General features: G+C 35.4%; 2 protein-coding genes across 2 annotated transcripts in view; one reads left to right on the top strand and one right to left on the bottom strand.

Moving 5' to 3' along the window:
- The window catches only part of LOC145330412 (uncharacterized), a 53,028-nt gene extending 34,792 nt beyond the window's left edge, over positions 1–18,236 (bottom strand). Inside the window, exons 1-9 of the mRNA XM_080175049.1 lie at positions 18,160–18,236; positions 16,803–16,880; positions 14,144–14,249; positions 4,350–4,391; positions 3,346–3,441; positions 2,734–2,791; positions 2,518–2,550; positions 1,684–1,772; positions 172–254 (exon numbers count right to left, since the gene is read on the bottom strand). Of these exons, the coding sequence (XP_080031175.1) occupies positions 172–254; positions 1,684–1,772; positions 2,518–2,550; positions 2,734–2,791; positions 3,346–3,441; positions 4,350–4,391; positions 14,144–14,249; positions 16,803–16,878 (583 nt within the window). The 5' untranslated portion in view covers positions 16,879–16,880; positions 18,160–18,236. The remainder of the gene's footprint in view (positions 1–171; positions 255–1,683; positions 1,773–2,517; positions 2,551–2,733; positions 2,792–3,345; positions 3,442–4,349; positions 4,392–14,143; positions 14,250–16,802; positions 16,881–18,159) is intronic.
- On the top strand, positions 4,617–7,227 carry LOC145330333 (uncharacterized). The gene is made up of 3 exons (XM_080174967.1): positions 4,617–5,221; positions 5,716–6,727; positions 7,153–7,227. Exons 2-3 carry the CDS (start codon positions 5,735–5,737, stop codon positions 7,225–7,227), a joined length of 1,068 nt encoding a protein of 355 aa, XP_080031093.1. The 5' UTR covers positions 4,617–5,221; positions 5,716–5,734.
- Positions 18,237–22,642: the final 4,406 nt, after the last annotated feature.

The raw sequence follows: 22,642 nt of genomic DNA, 5'->3' as shown, positions 1-22,642 counted from the left end.
ATAGAGTTGCCAACCTTTCTAAATTGTACCTAACTACTACAGGAATCACCATGCAAAATTTGAAATCTATAGGACAATTCTAATGTGCCTAAATTAACGAAAAAAAGCTATCCGTCATGGACGGACGGACAGACCCTAATCATAGAAAGCTTTTAAAAAGGTAAAACTTACAAGAAAATGGGTAATAATATTTGGCTCTTTTCTTGCATAGATATTCTCGGTATTTGTCAGTTTTCTTTACTTGCAATGTGTTACTAAAACAAAACAAAAAGTGTTTATAAAAAGCTGAATGTTAGCATTTAATAATCATGCCTAACTTTTTACTTGCATTAGATATCTAAATATATTAAAAACAATTTTAATATTACTAGTGGCGACGAAACTAGAGGTCCATGAGGTGTGAGAAGTCAACCTCCCCCCCCCCCCCGCTTTAAAATGAAGTTTTCAAAGTTTTAGCACCCTTGTAAGGGAAGTCCAGATATAAATTGGCGCAGTCTAGCCCTACTTCCTTAAGGTTTTCTTGGGAGGGTGGTGAAACCCTCCTCCAAAATAGTTATAAACCTTCCCAGAACCATTGAGAAGCTACATTTTAAAGGAGAACCATGTAGGTTTAGCGATTATTAAGATTCTTGGTTACAGACAGACATATATCATGTTACTTAATTATGAGGAGTAGCGGCTACGCCCCCTAGAGGCCTCTAGAGGTACATGGGGAGAGGAGAGTCGAATTTGATAACCCAATCTATCATTTTAGATTTTTTAAATAGTAAAAAAAAATTTTTTTTGGTGGTTGGAGGGCTTTTTTTAGGGGGTGGGGGGGTGCCCACCAATTTTAATTTTAGTTAAAAAAATTTTAATTTTTTTTTATTGGGGGGGGGGTTATTTTTTTCTAGAGGCGATTTCTCTTGGGAGGGTGGTGAAACCCTCCTCCAAAATAGTTATAAACCTTCCCAGAACCATTGAGAAGCTACATTGTAAAGGAGAACCATACAGGTTCAGCTGTTATTAAAATTCTTGGTTACAGACAGACATATTTCATGATACTTTATTATGAGGACTAGCGGCTACGCCCCTAGAGGCCTCTAGGGGAGTCGAATTTGATATGTTAATGTTAATGTCGTATGGGTGAGTTGCACTGCACATGGAACCAATGAGAATCTACATTGTAAAGGAGAACCATATCGGTTAAGCGGTTATTAAGATTCTTGGTTACACACAGTCAAACAGATAGACATCCTGTTACTTTATTATGAGGAGTAGCGGCTACGCACCTAGAGGCCTCTGGGGGTACATGAGGAGGGGAGAGTCGAATTTGATAACCCAATCTATCATTTTAGATTTTTTAAATAGTAAAAAAAAAATTTTTTTGGTGGTTGGAGGGATTTTTTTTAGGGGGTGGGGGGGGAGGGTGCCCACCAATTTTAATTTTATTTAAAAAAAATTATAATTTTTTTTATTGGGGGGGGGGGGGTTATTTTTTTCTAGAGGCGATTTCTCTTGGGAGGGTGGCGGTTCCTCCTCTAAAATATTTATAAACCTTCCCGGGTTCTATGAGAAGCTACCCTGTTAAGGAGAACCCGATCGGTTCAGCTGTTATTAAGATTCTTGGTTACACACAGACAAACAGATAGACATCCTGTTACTTTATTATCAGGATTGAATATAAATGAAATATAGTCTTACTTAATTTTCATAACCATATCCTCCCAGCGTAAGTCAGCTTGTTCATCAAATTCACAAGGTTTTAGGGTCCATTTCTTTAAATCTATTTTCTATAACAAGAGGATACAATTTAAAGGAGAACCATATCTGTTCAGCGAGATCCTTCGCTATGCAGAAAAGCTTAATACTTAACACAATAGGATTATAATAATGATAAAATTAACTAAATGATATTTCATATTTAGAGAATATCGATTTTAAAATATTCATGGTGTTTTACATTTGAGCTCTTAAAACAGAACTTCGCCCCCCCCCCTCCTCCCTATTTTGAAATGAATTCTTGAGGGACAATTTTTCTGTTTTTGCTTAGATCATGTTAGGTTAGGTTGTATTTGGTACAAGGTAGCCCTAGAGTACATATGCCACTGGATAAAATACCCCTTCTCTCATTTACAATTCATTTGAAAAAGAAGGGGGGGGGGGTCTTTGCTTGATAAGCATTTTGGGAGAAAGCACAAACATATTATATATCATAAACTAGCGGCTGCGCCCCTAGAGGCCTCTAGTGGCACTTTAAATGTTTTTTTTTATATTTAAATATATCTATGTTGCGTTTGACGTTTATGTTTCGTTGGACTCTCTTTATTAAATCGAGAAACGTAAATTGTTTTTTCATTTTTTGTGATTTCTCTTGGGAGGGTGGTGGTACCCTCCACCAAAATAGTTATAAACCTTCCCGGGACCTATGATAATCTACCCTGTTAAGGAGAATCCGTTTGGTTCAGTGGTTAGCGAGATCCTTTGATACAAACACACAAACAGATAGACATCCTGTTACTTTAGTATAAGGATTACCTTGTTGAAAATTTGCAGATTTGAGAAAAATCCCTAAAATAGTTAGAAGCAATTAGAAGAATAAATTTATTCAATATGCTAAAGTTATTTCATATAAGTATTTGTGTATGTATAAAATGTTTGGTCAGTAAAATCACTTAAATGCCTGATTTTCTAAAGATGCTTAAAATTGGCTCATAAAAAGGTTTTATGCTATTTAATAGTATTTTTACTCGCCACTTTTTGTTCTCTGATACCATTGGCCAGCTCTAGTTTACCAATTGTCAAGCTAGTTCTAAATTATCAATAAGGCGTTATTCCAAATGTTTTAACTTAATTCATTTTAAAGTTAGTTTTACCCCTCTCTAAAAACCAGAGCTGGATCTTTAAATCATTTAAGTGGTGAGCCAGATCTGGCTCACCACATCCAGCTCAGGATAAATGTAAAAACAATGGATTTAGATTTTTGTTCTCTTCTAAGTCTTGTTAGAAATATCAATTGGGATAAAATCTATCACCAACAAGGATGACAACATCTATAAAATATTGTTGTTCTAGGAATCATTATTTCAAAAATCAGAAGAATAGGATAATTAATATTATATCGTACACAAAGTTGTTGTCAAAAAAGTTAAGCATTGGCCTGTATTAAATGGACGTACTGACTTTTCTGTCAACGATTATAGAGTTGCTACATTTACTAAATCGTACCTAACTGTAATATGAATCATCACGCAAAGTTTGAAATCAATAGTACAATTATATCATGTCTCAATTAAGAAAAAGGGTAACCATTGTGGACGAACGGAAAGAACGACCCTAATTATAGAAAATTTTGAAAAATATGACCTCCAATCTCTAAATCCTGCCTCTCTAAAACCTTTGAGGCTGGAGACTACATTTTCTGTTGTCACTAATCCATTCATGGCTCCCTGTGTTTCTCCACTTAAAGTAAACATAATAATCCAAATTGTTATGTAAAACAAAAATAAATCATATTTGCATTATTGTTAAAATTTTTTTCCAATATGGTTTCGAAACCGATCAATATCCGCTGGATAAGATCCGGCTCTTAGTCATACTGAAAAACCATGTAATACAGATAATTTTCCATGAATATTAAAATAAAAATCATAAAATTAATAATAGTTTTGTTAGCCAGGGCCTTCGGCCCCTCGGGACTAACAAAACTGTTTTTAATCTAATGATATTTTATTTTAATATCCGCGGAAAGATGTTAATAATACGATGCGATAAAAAACTATTATCGTATCCAAAAGGATGATTTGTGTTTTCGATCCAGTATATCTTTATATACTGAATTCATACATTTTTGCTGAAAACACAAAAAAATTATGTATAGCATTTTTGTAATATTGCACTTACGGGAAAAAGTTTCTAAATTATTCTGACATATTTGGACGTAACTCAAAAACTGTCTGGTAAAAGCTAATATCTAAATACTTCATCGCTAATCTAATCTAACCACCAAAATTGCAATTATTAGCAACTTTTAGATAGCGAATTTGCAACTTTTTGCCTATTTATTTCACAGAATTTTCACTAATTCGAAATATTGCTAATTCGGAGAAAGACTAAACTACAAAACTTTTGTGTCACTTTTGAGGAAACGATTCCTATATGACGTCATATAAAGGGAAAAGAAAAAATGAAGGGGGAAGAAAATCTCTTCAAAAGAGATGGGAGAAAAGGGAATCGTCTTCCTCAAAAGTAATACAAAAGTTATGTAGTTTAGTCTTTCTCATAATTCGCATTTATTCATTTGCAAAAGTTCGCGAATTTGCAATTTTTTAACGCATTTCTCGCAAAATGGCGACTGGGTTTGTAATAACCTGACAGTGTTGAGATAAAAACACACATGCCACCACGAAAATCTAACAACAAATATAAAATTATCATTTGTAGCTAAATATCTTTTTTTTTGTAGCGAAGCTACTCTATTATTCACGTTGTCTGTCTGACAGTCAGTACGTAACGCTAAGGGGAAATATACGGATAAAATTTTCATTGCTTATGTGCATATAGTCTTTACATATTTTGTCCTCCTGTCTGTTGGTCATTCTACAGAAGACAAAAACCTTTTTAGTTTTTAGTTCAGAGAGTCGGGCTGAGAACACGCATTTAGCAAGCTCTCCCCCGCCCTACCCCATGTGTTAAGCTCAGTTCTACCTTCCCCCTCTCTCTCAACTAGTTCCCCTCTCCCCACTGCCCGTGGTCACTCCGCAGTTGGAGGAAAGGGAAGACACTGTAGCCAGAGGGCACCTCGTATTTAGGCCTGGCAATGTGTATGTGTTAACGTATCGGTCAATTGTTAACACAAAAAAAGTGAAAATAAAACATTAATGAATTAAAAGTTTTTTTTTTTTAACTTATGTGTAACCTAATCGCTTTAATTTAATGAACAAATTTTGGTGAAAACACTCTCAAATTTTTTTTGATAATTTTATGATAATTTATCGGTCTGGCAACATTTTACCGGCGCAAAGTACTCCCGACAAATAAGCTCTCCCATTGGCTAACATTTTTTCGCGTCCCACCATTGGTCAGCTGACCCACACTCACTCAGCACCCTCGGTTCCGCCATCTTCACTTCATCATGGCCTGTAGTACGTGTGACAACCCAGAATATTGGTCAAAGTTTAAAACAAATTTGGACGCTGCTTTGGATGTTAAGTTTAAAGAATACGATGCGAATATAGCTAAGGTAAGGGATGAGCTTATTCATAGTACTTTTGCCAGTCATAAAACCGAAATAAACGATATTAAATTGAGAGTCTCAGATTTAAATGTTAAAATTCAATCTATCGAAGGTATAGAAAATTTCGTAGATGCTAAATCTGTTGCAAGTGAACAAAAAGCGATTAGGACCACGATTACACAACATAAAGACTATCTAAACTCTGTCGAATCGTCGAGAGAAAATTTCGTCAAATTTCAACTTCTACAAAACTCGATAAGAGAGCAAAGGTGCCGTGATTGGAGTTGTAGAATAGTGAATTTTCAGCAGCCGTGGAGCCGTGAAAATATTACAGAGTTTATCATATTTAGAAACATTATAAGGCCCACCCTTGAAGCCGCTCTTAAACGTGGGGAATTAGAATATATTCCCTCACATTTTTGTGATATCGTCGAGCGTGCCCATATGCTCCCATATACAAAGGGCCAGATCCCCGTTTTTATTTTTCGTTTTATGTCTAGATCCTACCTCGACGCGTGGATGAACAATAAGAAGGCTGTGCTTGACCGTTACAACGCCGAGATCAAGAGGTTCAATCCCAGGAACAATGCGTCACCGGTCCCGTTCTTCCCCAATAGGTTAGTCCAGGCGAAGCAAGATATGTCCGACCTCAACAGGAAGACCATGACCTTTGTATATGCCACAAACCAGATTTCGAGGGCCAAAGTCGCTGGCCAACATGTCCAATTTCAGCTCAAGAATGGCAGCCGCTGGATACGCTGCCTTAACCCGTTTGGCAAAGACCTGAAGGAAATGGCCCAACCCATACCTGGAAGCGAGGATTTTTTTCTGTCAGAGGCACCGCCTATCCTTTGTTTCAACAAGCTAGCGCCTGAGGAAAGGAAAACATTCTTCTCTAATCAGGCTGACTTAACAGAGGATGACTTCCCAAGACAGTTTAGTACGATCACAGCCCACCCTTCCAGCACGATTCAACATAATTTAACGTCTGCCCCTGCCCCAGCTCTTGGGGACCTAGCTGTGTTTCCTCCCATAGACTCTGCCGCAACCGTCGCAACCGCCGCACATACAGCCGTTGCACCAGCCGCACAGCCCACACAGTCAGTACCTGCCGCCGTCGCATCCGCCGCCGCCGCTACCGCTGATTTCACTGCCGCACCTGCCGCCGCGCTCACCGCCGCACCTGCCGCCGTGACCGCCGCCGCATCTGCCGCCACGTCTGCCGCACTTGCCGCCGTGTCTGTCGCCGTACCTGCAGCATCTATTGCCGCACCTACCGCCACACACACCGCCGCACTTGCCGCCACGTCTGCCGCATCTGCCGCATCTACATCTACACCTGTCGTTGACTCAGCACCTTCTGATCCTGTTGCCATGAAGGCATTTACCGTTGCCGCCACGTCTGCCGCATCTGCCCCTGTCGTTGACTCAGCATCTTCTGATCCTGTGGCCACGAGGGCCAAAGCTAGAGACACCGCCAACAAAGCTAAGCAAAGCAAAGCAACAAAGGCGGTAATCACATCATGAAGTTAAGTATCTTATACGATGGAAAAAAAAGGTACCTAACAAAAAATTATTATCATCATTTTTAAAATCATTTCCAAAGTGATTTATTTCGAAAAACTGAATGTTTTGTATCCACGTAAACTCTATAATATTATTATTATATATTACCTAACTTGTTAGAACGCCCACATAGCATATTAATTTCAATCTATTTTTCTTTTCTGCTGATTAGCATATAAAATACATGGAACTTGTATGAAAATGAGTAGGGGGAACTAAACTAGCTTGAAATGTGTTGCCACCCCCAACACACACATAAACTAAACGCTATCGGAATAACCATAGTAAATATGGTAATTTTTTTCGCTTTAACGATAATATATTGTATATTAACTATTTTTATTTGTCCACTAATATCTACTGTGTTTCAGATGTCCATACTTGATGTTAAGACGATTCCTCCTGCGGTGCTCCTGGACCAGCTCTGCTATGACAAACCTCCCTAATGATCAGATTAACCAGGATTACGGTAACTTAAACGATAACATTGGTCTAAATCTTATGAATCCGATTTACGGCGACTACTTTAACGATTTTGAGAATGAATTCGGAATAAATTGCGTTTTTTCAAGTGAACAAGGTATCGTACAGAAACTGAAAACATTCAATGAAAACCTTCTCAATATTTTTAGTATTAATTGTCAGTCATTACATTCTAAATACAATGATATTGTCTCCACTGTAGACTTCTTTAGGCAACATGATATCCACTTAAATGTTCTGTGTTTTCAAGAATTATGGCTAAATAAGGATGTAAATATGGATTGCTATGGAATTAATAATTACGATTGGCATGTTAAACTCCGCACAAAAAGTAGGGGGGGAGGGGTGGGTATTCTAGTAAGCAAATACTATAAAGTAGATAAACTATTTGATAAGTTTTCATTTAAAGAAAATATTCTTGAATCTATTTGCTTAAAAATTTCCCACAATGGACTAAAGTTTTGCATACTAAACTGTTATCGGCCACCCAATCAGAATAATGCTGAAATAGAAGAATTTTTTGAACTTTTTTTAGACCTGATTGATAGAATAGCAGCTTTAAGCATACCATACTTCATTGTGGGAGATTTCAATTTTGATCTTTTCAAAATAAATAATATAAATAGCAACTCCATGAGAATTATTGAGTCTTTTTCTTTTAACGGCATCATAAATACCGTTACCAGAGCTACTAGAGTAACTAGAACCACAGCAACCCTTCTTGATTTATTCGGGGTAGGTAACTTTATTCAAAACCTAATGTCTTCCTTTGTTTTAACATCAAAAATCTCCGATCACTTGCCAATTATTAATTCATTCCGAATAGACAGAGTAAATAAACCCAAACCTCCAGATTTCTTTGAAAAAAGAGAATTGAATGATGAAAACTTTGATGCCTTAAACTATGCACTCTACCACACTAACTGGAATCACGTTTTAAGTCAAGACAACACAAACATTGCTTATGATAACTTTATTTCAACCTTTTTGAGACTTTATAATGAAAAGTGTCCAGTTAGGAAAAAACGAAAAAACAAACGTACCCAGCCCCAGCAGCCTTTCATGTCAGATTATTTATTGCGTTGTAGATTGCATAGAGATATTTTGTACAGCAACTTTTTAAAAGACAAAACAATTGAAAATGAAAGTATTTACAATGTCTATAGGAATAATTACAATAGGCAAGTGAGAAGAGCAAAGATTGAATATTACAGAAAACAAATAAGAGATGCAAACGGGGATGGGAAAAAACTCTGGAAAACCCTAAAGGAAGTCATTGGGTTTAGTAAATCTTCCCCTGAATGCACATACCTTCAAGTAGGCCCAAACAAAATTGAAAATGACCAAGAAATAGCTAATGAATTTAATCGTTATTTTAGTCAGATTGGGTCTTCCCTAAGGCCTGAAATTCCTTCCACCCCCAAAAACTTTTTTGAATATTTACCACCCCCATGTCAAGATTCCCTCTTCTTTGAGCCATTGTACCCCTTCAAGGTTATTAATATCATTCGTAGTATTAAACCTAAGCGTTCCACAGACATAAATGATGTCTCGATGTATGTTCTGTCTCGCTGTGCTGATACCATTGCCACTCCCCTAACACATGTTTATAATTTATCACTTCAAAATGGCACTTTTCCTGAAAAAATGAAAACTTCCAAAATAGTTGTCCTTCACAAATCAGGTTCACTCAGCGAGGCAGATAATCATCGAGGAATTTCACTCATTGATAACTTTTCCAAACCCATTGAAAAATATGTCTGTGAAACGCTGGTTAAGTTCTTGGAAGATCGGTCTTTTTTTAGCAATCGCCAGTTTGGCTTCATGAAAGGGATCTCAACCTTTCACAACGTATTGAACTTAAGCACATTGATCACCCAAGCACTCAGTCGAGACACTTCCTGTATGGCCATATTTTTGGACATAAGGAAGTGTTTCGACATGATAAATAGGGATATCCTTTTTAGCAAACTGGAGAATTCAGGGATAAGGGGGGTTGCACTTGATTGGTTCCGTAGTTATTATGCAAATAGAAAACAGCGTGTATTTTTTAAGGGCCTTTTCTCCTCCACAATTGAATTCATTATCATTGGCGTACTTCAGGGGTCAGTCCTGGGACCAATTCTTTTTTTAATTTTTATCAATGACCTTGTTTCATGCAGTGAAGAGATCCTAATCAATCTCTTCGCTGATGACGCAGTGGGCTTCATTGAAAAGCAGAATATTATACAATTGATCAACCTTGCAAAGGAGCTTGTCCCCAGACTGACCCAATGGTACAATGCCAATAAACTTCTTATTCACCCCCGCAAGACCAAATGTATGGTCTTTTCCTCCCCCCGTGAGATACTCACCCCCGCTGAGCTCGCCGCTAAGACCAACTTTGAAGTCTATGTAAACATGAATAATCATAATGAAAATGATGAGTCAAAAATCACTAAGTTGGATCTTGTGAGCGGTACCAATGAGGGTAGTATCAAACACTTGGGAATTCAATTGGACGAGAAAATGAAGTTTTCTTATCATCTTGAAAAAGTCTATAGCAAAGTCTCTAAAATAATTTATAGTATGAAAGTAATGCGTCATTTGTTGGACAAGAAACACTTAAAGCTACTCTATTCTTCTTATATTAAGTCGAATATCGAATATTGTTGTCTCCTGTTCACTGCCTGTCCTATGTATCTGTTAGCACCAATCATTAAGTTGCAGAAGCAGGCCATTAGAATAATCGAAAATTTACCTAGCAGAGCTCACACAGCTGAATTCTTTAAATCTAATGGCATACTTCCATTTAACCTGTTAATTGAATTCAATGTTTGTAAATTTATGCACGCCTATAAATTAGGCAATTTTCCCAAAATCTTTGAAAACACCTGGAATTTTGTTCAAGACAGACATACGTATGGCACTAGGAACAGGAACAACTTTGCTTACGAACCGGGCACCAATAGAAACTTTCTCCTGCACGCCCCTCTTAACTCTTTCCCAACTATATTCAACAACCTTCCACTTGAAATTAAACTAATTGATAATAAAAATATTTTTAAGAAAAAATGTTTTACTTATTACCTAAACAAGATTGAGTTTTAAAAAAAGCAAATATTTTATTTTTGAAATTAAACTGATTGATAATAAAAATATTTTCAAGAAAGATGTTTTACCTATTACTTATTATTTTAAAAAAAGCAAATACTTTATTTTTTCTCTTCCTTTATTTAACAATTTTTGTTCTAACTAAGTTTCTATCCGTATCTTTAGCCCTCGACTTTTTGTAAGCATTTAATTCCTATATCAAAAAAACAATAAAACAGCATTTCTTTAACCTCAAATCTCAACGAATAGGTTCCGTAGGAACCGACATACATACCTATGTATAGAGTAGCTTTAGCATAGTTTGTTTCTTATCCATTTTATTCATTTTACATTTTATATTTTGACTCTAACTTTTTCCATTATATTATATACTTTTTATCAAGCAGCTAACGAATCGCGCAACCTCTACCTCTATCTATCTAATAAAAAATAACAAAGTTTTTTCAGAATTTTGACCAAAAATATATTTATTTAAATTTAGATATCAAAAATTTTGTAATGACTATCGCTGACTGGTTAAGCTCATGTAGTGGGCATAGCCATCTACTCGTCGTAGTCGCTGGAGTCGCCGATGTCGTCGGGTTCCTGTTGGAGGAGCTCCTCCACAAGGTCCTGCTGGACGGTGACCAGGCGGTCCATTGCGGCGATGGAATCCATGTTGGCCTGGAAGGAGCGGGCGTACGTGGGCATTACTGATATTAACCTCACGACTAACCCATAGTTGGAATACATCATGCGGAGGATTTCCTCATCGATGGCGTCGTTGCGGAATCTCCTCCACATCAACATGTCGCCCTCGTGCACAACGCCCAACAACCTCCTCTTGACCATAAACCAGAGGTCCAGACAGCGCCTGTCTACCCCCGGAAATGGGAGTAGATCAGGCACTGCCGCGAGGTTCAGCAGCTGCTGGACGCCGTGCACGGGTACAGGATCATCGACTTCATCGCTAGAATTGAGCATAGCGATGAGCTCCTGCACCTGGTCATGGAGGGGAACATCTTCCTCACCTCCAGCCTCCTCCGGAACTTCCGGCGCCCCATCTGGTAAAGCATCTTGGCCTTGTTCAACTTCCTCTTCTTGATCTGACATCTTGGAGACAATTGAAATTTGACCTTACCTACCCCATATTTATACCCCCCTTGTGTCTTAATACCATGCATTATGCAATCTTAATTTAACTTATTAATTAATAAATAACTTTCCCCACTTCCGATTTCCCGCGTATTTCCCCTATGCTTTACAACCAATTGTCTCCCTCCCCCCCCTTTTTTTCCTTTATTCTACTGTGCTTTACCGGAAAACCACTCATCCCCCCACCCCCTACTTTTTCTCCCCCCCTAGCATATACCAAACGATAAGCGCCGCTCTGTCTGTCTGGCTGGTAGCCACGACCGCGCACAAACCATTCACCACGCCCCATTTTATCCCCCCCGTTTTCCTCCCCTCCTCCCCATACCTGTTCAATTCCTCGACCCATCTCCCTTATTCTAACTAGTCTCTCACTTCATCAACTTACATTTCTTATCCTTACTTTTTTTATGCTAATACTAAATTAATCCATAGCAAAATATTAATTAACAGACATCCTATTACTTTGTACATCTTTCAAATAAAAAATAAAAGTTCATAGCAAGATATCTAAGATTTATTAAAAAACAAATCAATGAATTTATGGTAAATTATTTTTAAAAAAATTATATTTGGCTACTTTTTTTCAAAAAACTAAACTGTATTATTTATTTCTCACTTTGCAGATTTTTTTCTGTTGCATCACTGTTGTTTGCGGATATTTCCGCGGTTGTTTTTGCGGATATTTTGCGGATATCTTGTATATAAAGTTGTAAGAGAACTTGACCATAACTGGTCCTGACCAGGAATGGCCAACTTCTGGAGCTATAGTTGGAGACAAGCCCCCTCTTGTGCAGTTATCCGCTCAGCAATTTCACCTAATTTAGTTTCATGATATTCCATATCCTTGTTTGGGTTGTATAGTGTGAGTGCCAACTCGGTTTCTAAATAACCCTGTTGGTATAGTAGACGGGCTACCTCACGACGTACTTCCTCACTGACATTGTCACCATAAACTATATTGAGAAGTCGTTGATTTGTTATTGTCAGTCTATTGCGTAGCGGCTGCCACATTTGTTGGTATTCTTCCTCTCCGAACATTTTCGTGCCTAAACAACAGAAAGATTTGAACTCCACTAAAGCAAAGCTATAACAAATTGTGCGCGCAATAGCACGCCACAGCCTTTTTTTAACATGACCCACTTTCACCCTTTACTTTCAAAATGAGTGAGATCAATGGATTAATGTAAACGTTTTCTAGCACAAACCACTCTCCTCTCACCTTCCCTCACCTCACCCTCCCCCATATTGTTGCCCCATTCACAGCCACGCTGTGACCAGTTCTCAAAACACAAAAATCAGATTCCGGAGGAATCGAACCTTACATATTTAGGGACACACTCCCATTATCAAAAAACCAAAATCAGATTCCGTAGGAATCGCACATGACCTATTCTTTATTCTGTACAATTATACAATTGTACATCATAGGATTATTATATCCATTATCAAAAATAAAAATCAGATTCCGTAGGAATCGAAACCAACCATTACACCTTGTTCACTTAGTACATGATACGTTTATATATTAGGATATCTTATTCATTTTTTGGATTTTGGATTTTTGGATTGGACCAAGTGTTATCGCGAGATTTGCCGTTATCCTGTAATTATTGGTGTGGAGATGTCCTTAGACCCGGACAAAACTCCACTCTATAATGAAAATAATTTGTTATAAAGGAAACTGTCTATGTAGAGCTGAAAAGGGATCACAACGGGAATAGCGACTCCTGGTGGAGGTTTTGGTTCCTTAATTGTTCCAAATTTACGCTTGGAGAAGTTGCAACTGATAGTAGGAGGATGTCTGAAATACACAGCAAGATATTTTATTCTTTCATTGTTAAGATTATTATTTATTTGCACATATAACATTGTATCGGCTTAGCAAGCGTCAAAGTACACCAGTGGCTCCACAACCCTTAAAGGGTTATGCTAACTATCTGGTACAATGTTGCATGGAATTTTACTGTAAAATGTTATCTTCATCTTATTCGGACTGGCCTGGTAACTAGGTGGAGACGAAGTTCGGCCAATTCCATGCTAGGTACTTAATAATAGTTATTATGTATATTATTATATTATTATCAAACCTGCACCAAATATAACAAACCAGAAGAATCAAACAGATCAAAGCATAGTAACATAATGTATGATATATATCTAATAAAATATGTTGTACCTTTGAGGAAAATAAATCTTATCTTATCTTATCTAATGTTTTCCTAGTTTTCTTTAATTTTTAGAAATATTAACTCTCTTTTTTCTTTGATATGACAACTACTCAAAACTTAAGAAACACCCTTACTTTACAAAATACCCGGGTGTTTCGACATTAGAGTAAAACACTAGAGGGAGAAAATACTGTATCTCTCCATCGCAACCGCCTTGTGCAACCTTTCTATTGGATCATTGAAAATTAACCAATGGTGTCGCTTATATTAACACAGCTAAGTAGCAATAAATAATTTAGAAGCAGACGAAAAGGGTCGTTGAAATAGGATGGGAGGTAGTTGTCTGTATATACATTTATACTATAGATCTGTTGTTTCGAGATTGGCTCTCCTTTGTTACCTTGGTTGTTGGACCTAACGCTAGGGTGTCATGGACAGCAGCCTCCCCCTGTATATATGAGGTAATTGACAAATTTGAAATAACCTTTGTAAAGTTGTGGTCTTTATTTCTTGCAGAATGTTGTTTTTCATGGATAACTGGAGGTTAACTTTTTTCACCTCAGGTTCGACACCGGCCGTTCCTGCAGATCCTAAACAAGAGGGGGGGAAGTTTTGACACATTTGCGTAAACAGTGAATATAGGCTTTATCTTTGGACTGAGAGGATAGGTTATTAAAGATAAAATCATTCTTATATGATGAATTTTTTTTGGATATACCTCCAGGTTTAGGAGCTGCAGGCCTCCAGATTCAGGAGCTGCAGGCTTCCAATTGGTCACTGGAAAGATAAAAATTTAAAAAATTTTTTTAAGATTTAGAGGTCAACTTAGAAAACAAAATGGGCATCTTTTTAAATGTTATTTACATATTTGAAGAAAAAAGATGCATTTTTTTTAAGTTGACCTCTATCTCTTAAAAAAATATTTGAATTTTTTTTTTACGTGTCCATAGACCACCTGGAGGCGTGCAGCTACTGAACCTGGAGGCCTATGATAAAGCCTTTATTCACTGTTTACTCAAATGTATCAAAACTTCCCCCCCTCTTAAATCAGTTATAAACAGCACTGCAACAAGATAATAGCAATGTATGTATGAAAGGCAGCTTTGCGCGGACAGTAAATGAAAAATTAAAAGATTAAAACCAGTTTTGATAGCCATGAGGGACCGAAGGCCAAGGCTTATGAAACTTATCAACTTATCAACCATATCATTTTTATTTTAATATTTGTAGAAAATTGTCTGTTATACGATGCTATACATGATTTTTCAGTATGGCTGAGAACCAGTTCTAATCCAGGGGATATTTACCGGTTTCGAAGCCATTTAGGGATGAATTAGTAATACCATGGATAGATAATCTAGACACCCTAACTCTAAATTGTCAATAGGAAAATAAAGGAGGAACAATCCGGACATTCTATTGGTTAGAAAGGTTCCAGGACAAACGCAGGAGTGTTAAAATATTAATTTAAATAATTATTTCTATACAGATTAGGTTAGGTTAAGATATGAATGTACAATTAAGCCCCCCGCAGTGGTTAGGCATTTAAAACATCTAGAATAGGTTAGGTTAGGTTAAGTGTCCACTCCTGCGTTTGTCCACTCCGACGTTTGGGACTCCTATGCTTGTCCTAGGACCGTTAGAAAGTGTACAGATTTTAGTGAAAAAGGGCAGGTATTTTTTCATTTAATTCGCAAAATTAGTCAGCTATAAATAGTGTAATGTTTTATGGGTGTTGGGGGTGACCCACCCCCCAAGAAAATAGTTATAAACCTTCCTGGGACCTATGAGAAGCTACTCTGTAAAGGAGAACCCAATCAGTTCAGCGGTTAGCGAGATCCTTCGTTACAAACAAACAGACAGACATCGTTCTACTTTGTATTATAGATATGACAAAATATGTATAAGTCAGCCATAATTATTAAGCTAAAAAAATTGGAAAGAATTTTAATGAATATAATAGATTTGTAATCTGCATAAAATTTTAAGGAATTTTTATAAAATTCGTTTTTTGTATAATTCTTTATTTATAAGCACAAATACAAATTAGGTTAAATAATTTTGACTTCTGTGATTGGTGGATTGAAAACTATCTGCGCCCTGATTGGAGAAGCTTAAGTGACGTACATCATTCAACCAATTAGAGCGCAGGTAGTTTTCAATCCACCTATCCTATTGGTCAAAATTTATTAACTTAAATTGGATTTGCGCTTTTAAATAATGAATTATATAAAAAATGAATTTTATAAAAAAATCCTTAAAATTTTATGCCGATTTCAAATCTATTATATTCATTAAAATTCTTTCTAATTTTTATAGCTTAATAATTATTTAGAGCTAGCTTTCAGGAAATTATATTTGCGAAAACTTACGTTGCTGGTATTATTAGAAAGAATCGCGTATAACATGCATATATAAATTCTAGATTGTCTGCTAGAATTTTATCAATAAAAGTAGACTTTGATTTTGAAAGATAATTTAATTAGAAAGAAACTAGTTTTTTTTCATACAAAAATGTTAAGTTCATGTATATTATTGTATATTTTTCAAACCCCCCCCTGGGGAGGATTCTTGTCTTTTGGTAAAAGATCCTATCATTTTACATTTAACATCCAGCTAAACTACAAGGTTGATCATTTTATTAACAATTTTTCCTTTTCAAGCAACATTTTCTGCCTTTATAGTTTTACAAATTTTGTTATTTCTATTTATCTTTTAATATGTAAATTAAATTAATAAAATTTATGTCATTTAGACTGAAGAGGGTGCCATGTTCACCAAAATATATATATCAATAAATAAATAGGAAGTAACAGAGACTTTTTCTTTCAGTAAATTTATCATTTCCTTTTTAAGTTTGATACATTACTGGGTTCATGTGGACTATTTAGTTAAATCATGTCTCTTAGACTTACCAGTTCCAGGACAAACGCAGGAGTCCCAAACGTCGGAGTGGACAAACGAAGGAGTGTTAAAATATTAATTTTATTGAGTATTTTTATACAGATTAGGTAAGGTTAAGATATGAATGAACAAATAAGCCCCCCGCAGGGGTTAGGCCTTTAGAAAACCTATAAGATGGTCTAAAATAGGTTAGGTTAGGTTAAGTGTCCACTCTGACGTTTGTAGTAGGACCGACTTACCCTGTGGAATCCTGCTGAGAAATGCTGCAATGTTACCCATCCAGTTTTTATCAGCATCATGGAATTCAAGATCCATACCTTAATTAAACAATAATGATATTGATACAGTATAATCACAAAAAATCCTTATTTCTTGGCCTATTATCAAAATTAGTATATGTCCTTGTTCTCTATACATTTCCACACCAGAATTTGAAAAAAAAATATTTTATTACTTAAATTATCTATGGAGATTTTTATAACTATTGTTTTCAAAGTGATTTTAGTATAATATTTTTTCTTGATTCCAATACTTTATATTGTATACAGTTTCTATAGTTGATTTCTTCTATTATTGATATACCTAATATCTTTTATAACACATACATTATGTATTACCTGATTTTATGTTTAAACTACATAAATTGTACTATGAATACGACAGAAAATTTTCATAAGCGATTTGTAATCAAATGCCTTGATTAAGTCCAAAGAACATAATTCCTACATTATTAAAATTGTACTTCGTCTTCTATATAATCTGTGACAAGAATAAATAACAATCTGATTTTGCCAATTTTTCCGCTATTCAAAAATAAGAAGATCAAGAAAAATAATTGTTTTTGCTAACTGTAGAGTGTATAGGTAGAAGATCATTAAAGTCCCTCAACAGATTATGACGTCATTTTATAGAATGACTAATGAGAGGCCAGAATAAGATTTACCATTGGTCAATTACAGTGCATACTGGCCTCTCATTGGCTATTCTATCGTATGACGTCATAATATGTTAAGGGACTTTAATAATTTTTGTACAGGTATCTTAATTCTATAATTCGGCAATCTAAATGATGTGCTATAAATGCATACTGTATAAGCTCTATTTTCAGATAAATAAATATCATTTTTGTGTCATTTGTAGTTTAGGAGCTGCGTTGAAAAGTGTAAGTTGCGAGTAAGAATTTTCTAATTGATGGTTAAATAATTTGTTATAAAAATCTTATTTGTTAAATGGGTATTGTGTTTGATTAGTTAATAATAATAATACAATATAAATGGCATACTGTTAGAAAGCATATAAACAGTGGTTTTATTTGGGTCCTTTTAACAATATATGAAACCAAGCCATAAAATTAAACTGATAAGTCAAATCCTATCTTTACTAATAAAACACAACTGGATATAAAACATGTGGATATTTTGACAGGGAAAAATTTGTCATTTATTGGTCAGTTCATTCATCAAATAGGAAGGGAGGGGATTGTGTAATGGAGATGGATGGGGGGTATCATTATTTAGCCAGCTAAAAGTATCCCTTTATTAGAGAACAAAAATCTGGTGCAACATTCAAGTCAAAATTAACTATAGATTATCCTACCATAATGAGTCTTCTCCTCGAGTGTTGAATAGCATATTGTAAACTCTGGTTCAACAAGGGTAGATCCGCCGCTTTTCAGATCTAAACTTATAGTGTAAATTTAACAAGGATGACAACATCCATAAGTATAGAAGCCCAAAAAATCATAGATGAAAAATAAGGACATATAAAGAGAAAATGTTAATAAAGTGATCATGAATCAAGAATAAAATAGAAATAAAAACGAAATATTTCTTTAACAGGCCGGACATTAGTTGCGAAATCGCTAATCTTTATGTAAAAGTAACAGGATGTCTGTCGGTGTGCACTAATCCGATATTATTATTCTTATATTATGGCTTCTCATAGGTCTTAAAGAGGTTTATAACTATTTTGGGAAAGGGTACTTTTTCTTTTCAAACCTGAAATTGAAAGTTGACCCTCCTTTCCACCCTTTTAATCCAAGTTTCCCTACAACCCGCAAAGCCGCAAGTTTAGGATGTTTGTCTGTTTGTCTGTATGTTTGTACCGAAGGATCTCGCTAACCGCTGAACCGATCGGGTTCTCCTTAACAGGGTAGCTTCTCATAGATCCCAGGAAGGTTTTCAACTATTTTGGGGGAGGGTACCACCACCCTCCCAAGAGAAATCACAATAAATTGACATTTTTTCTTCTCGAATAGAGACTCCTTCGTAACATTGCAAAGTATTGTAGAAATTTGATAGAGACTCCTTCACAACATTGCAAGGTATCGTATAATTTTTTTAAAACACCAAACATTTAAAGTGCCACTAGAGGCCTCTAGGGGCTTAGCTGCTAGTTTCAGATAAAGTAAAACTTTGCCTGATATTTGAAGAGTTCCAACGATGTTCTTTGCCTCCTTCCATTCTTCTTTGCTTGAAGTGTAAACTTAATAGAACAAGGATGACAACATCCATAAAAACGAAGCACTGAAACTGTAGGACAAACGGACATTAACACTTATATAGTGTCAGAACTGAATAATCAGAATATAAATATACAAGAATCGGAGCAAAATTGTAAGTAAATTTGTTGAAAAACTGCTTGATACAGGATAATGTTTATGGACATACTTCTATTTTTAGGACTTGATTATAGAGTTGCTTTGCTAATAACATTATACTTTGTTGTCCCAGGAATCAACATACCAAAAATCCGATCAATCGGATGATTAGATCAAATAAAAATTTGTTGTTAAAAAAGTAAAAAAATCAACAAGCAAAGTTTGAAATCGATAGGACAATTCTAACATGCCTAAATTAACAAAAAAAGCTATACGGACGGACGGACCGACCCTAATAATAGAAAAGCTTCGCTTTTAAAAATCAAACTGAAATAGGTAGGCTGCACTTAAACCCATCCAATCCTAAAAAACCTCCAGAAGCTTCTTCACTTTGAGTTTATTTTTCTCTAAACCCCCTTCCCATCTTACTGCCTTCTTATTTTCAATTTATTTCAAAATAAGAGGTGGGCGCTTTCAGTGACAGATAAGGCACTTTAAAATTGACAAAATAAATGCTACATACCATAGTCCAATTCATAAATATCTTGTGAAATTGCACCGCCTGGATAATCATTTTTATATTATACAATTGCAAACCTTTTTTTGCATTTTAGCATATTGGAACAAAAAAACGAGGGAAACATGCCGTTTAGTATGTGATTAGAATGCCTTGGCTATAAACAGATCCGTGCACTTTTAGGGAAGATGAAGAAAGTATCTTAATGGCGTCATAAAAATGAATTAGAGGAGTAGGAAAGAAAACCCCTCAAAAAAGAGACGGACAATCCCTTGTTTTTATGACGTAACATGCTGATTTTTTGAGGGACTTTCTTCTTCTTCCTTTTGAAGATTCTGGACAAAAGTCGTACAATCAAAGAATAAGTCTATAATTTAGTAACAATGTAACAACTTTCAAATTGAATTATATTCCTAATAAGTTCAGAATGAACAGGCCTAAGCAAAGGCCTGCAGAATTACATTCCATTTTGATTCGCCTGAAATTAAGGTTGAAAGAAATTATCAAGCTATGAACCACTCCCCTTATATTTAAACAAGGATGACAACATCCATAAAAGCAAAGCTCTGAAACAGTAGGGCAAACGGACATTAACAATTGTATATTTTCAGAACTGAATAATCAGAATATAAATGAATAAAAGTCAAAGAAAAATTGTGAGTAAATTTGTTGAAAAAATTCTTGTTCCAGGATAATGTTTATGGACATACTTACATTTTTAGGACTTGATTATAGAGTTGCTTTGCTTATGATGTTGTACTTTGTTGTCCCAGGAATCAGTTTACCAAAAATAAGAACAATCGGATAATTAGATCAAATAAAAATTTGTTGTTAAAAATGTATATAATCAACATGATTAAAATGGACGTACGGACATTCTGATAATGATTATAGAGTTGTTACGCTTTCTAAATCGTACCTAACTACTACGGGAATCACCATGCAAAGTTTGAGATCGATAGGACAATTCTAACATGCCAAAATTAACGAAAAAAGGTATCCGCCTCGGACGGACGTACAGACGGACGGACAGACCCTAATTATATAAAAGGTTCGCTTTTGAAGATGAAATTCATTGATAGGGGGAATAGTTTTATTATGCTATGCAAAACCCCTCCTGCAAGTGTTCTAACCCTGTGGGAGTGGGACTACCAAGTATCCAATACAACCTAATCCTTATAATAAAGTAACAGGATGTATGTCTGTGTGTTTGTGTGTCTGTACCGAAGGATCTCGCTAACCGCTGAACCGATCGGGTTCTGCTTAACAGGGTAGCTTCTTATAGGTCTCGGGAAGGTTTATAACTATTTTGGGGGAGGGTACCACCACCCTTCCAAGAGAAATCACAATAAATCGAAATTTTTATTTTAAGTATAGAGACTCCTACGTAACATTGCGAGGTATCGTAGAAAGAGACTCCTATGCAACCTTGAACGCAACAAAAAAAACTACCTAAACATTTAAAGTGCCACTAGAGGCCTCTAGGGACGTAGCCGCTAGTCTAACATAAAGTAACAAACAAACTAAAAAATAACCCCCTCTTATTTTGAATTTATTTTAAAAACAGTTGGGTGGGTTTCTATGTTCAACTAGGTGTTTTAAGGGGAAAATGCCAAATTTTTTTTGAAGATGGAATTGATTATTTTAGTAGATTTTTCGTAATCCAAGTATTAAGCAAAAGATTAAAGATTCAAATTTATTTGAAAAGATTTTTTTTACAAATTTCTACTATTTTCTTTCAATGTCTGATTCTAAAAAATCAACTATTAAACTTGATTCTAAGTCTTAGTGTGTTTACTGCTTAGAAATATATGCTAAAATGATATTTAGTTCCTTATCCCCTCCTTATTTATATGATCTTACTAATATTTATGAACTTTAATCAAATGTTACAGCCATAGAGAAAAAAATAAAAGAGAGGAATCGAAGCAACTAGAAGACGAAAATAGGCAGTGGGCCTAGAGGCCTACTCAGCGCTGTTGCCGCGTTAAAATTTATTACTATTCCACTACTTTTCAAATGGGAGGATTAAAATTATTTTTAAAAATATTTTTTTACTTTTTACTATTTCCATACTTTGGGCAAGAATATTAGATTAGATATTTTCGTTTTAGATGTTTTAATTAAAAATTACATAGAATTTTATTTTTATTTTAAAAAATTTGTTCATGAAAGATGAATCCTTCTATTTCTAAAAAGTGGAAATTTTTTTTCATAATGAACATTCAGCTGATTCTGACCGCCCACGGCTGTTTGCTAAATTTTGCTTTTCTTTTTATTCACATTATTATTTATGATTGACTTACAAAAAGCCCTGGGCGGCTTTTGATTTTCGTCTGCTTCTAAATTTAGGGATAGGGAAGTAGTATTTTACCATGAAAAGGGGGTGAGTATTCATCCTCTTATCCTTTTTCCTTATGGTTACAGCCATGGTTCTATGGTTATTTTTGTTCTATAATAACTTACATATTATACCTTATAAAAATGCCTGTTTTCACTGTGATAGAAAGTGTTTAAGAACCGCACTAAGTCTGATATTTTTTCCTTTTTATTAGCAGCGAAGCTACTCTATAATTTGAAATGTCCTTCTGTCCGTATGTCTGTAAGAAACGAGATTTTCTCAGCTCCTATAATAGATAGACAGCTGAAATTTTTAGTGAAGATTCCCATTATATATGCCCATCTAATATATACATTGTTTTGTCCATCTGTCTGTTATTTGGGGTGCTATATCGATTCCTATATTTTTACGTTTTCATGATTTTCTCTATTCCTTTTCAGGATTGACGGCTAAAAATATCAGGGATTGAATTTGCTCATATTCTACATTTTTCAATCAAGTTTCATTAAGATTTGTTGTGCTAGATAGATTCCTAGATTTTTTAGTTTTAAAGGTTGCGTGATTTTAAAAGTTTCTTGATTTCCTTATTTTATCAAGTTTCATGTTAATTTGTCATATTCAT

The sequence above is a fragment of the Acartia tonsa genome, chromosome 10, assembly GCF_053477335.1.
Source record: "Acartia tonsa isolate MP-2025a chromosome 10, ASM5347733v1, whole genome shotgun sequence".
Classification (NCBI taxonomy): Eukaryota; Metazoa; Arthropoda; class Copepoda; order Calanoida; family Acartiidae; genus Acartia; species Acartia tonsa.
The sequence above is the reverse complement of the archived record's forward strand: the minus strand, read 5'-3'. Positions and strand labels throughout refer to the sequence as shown.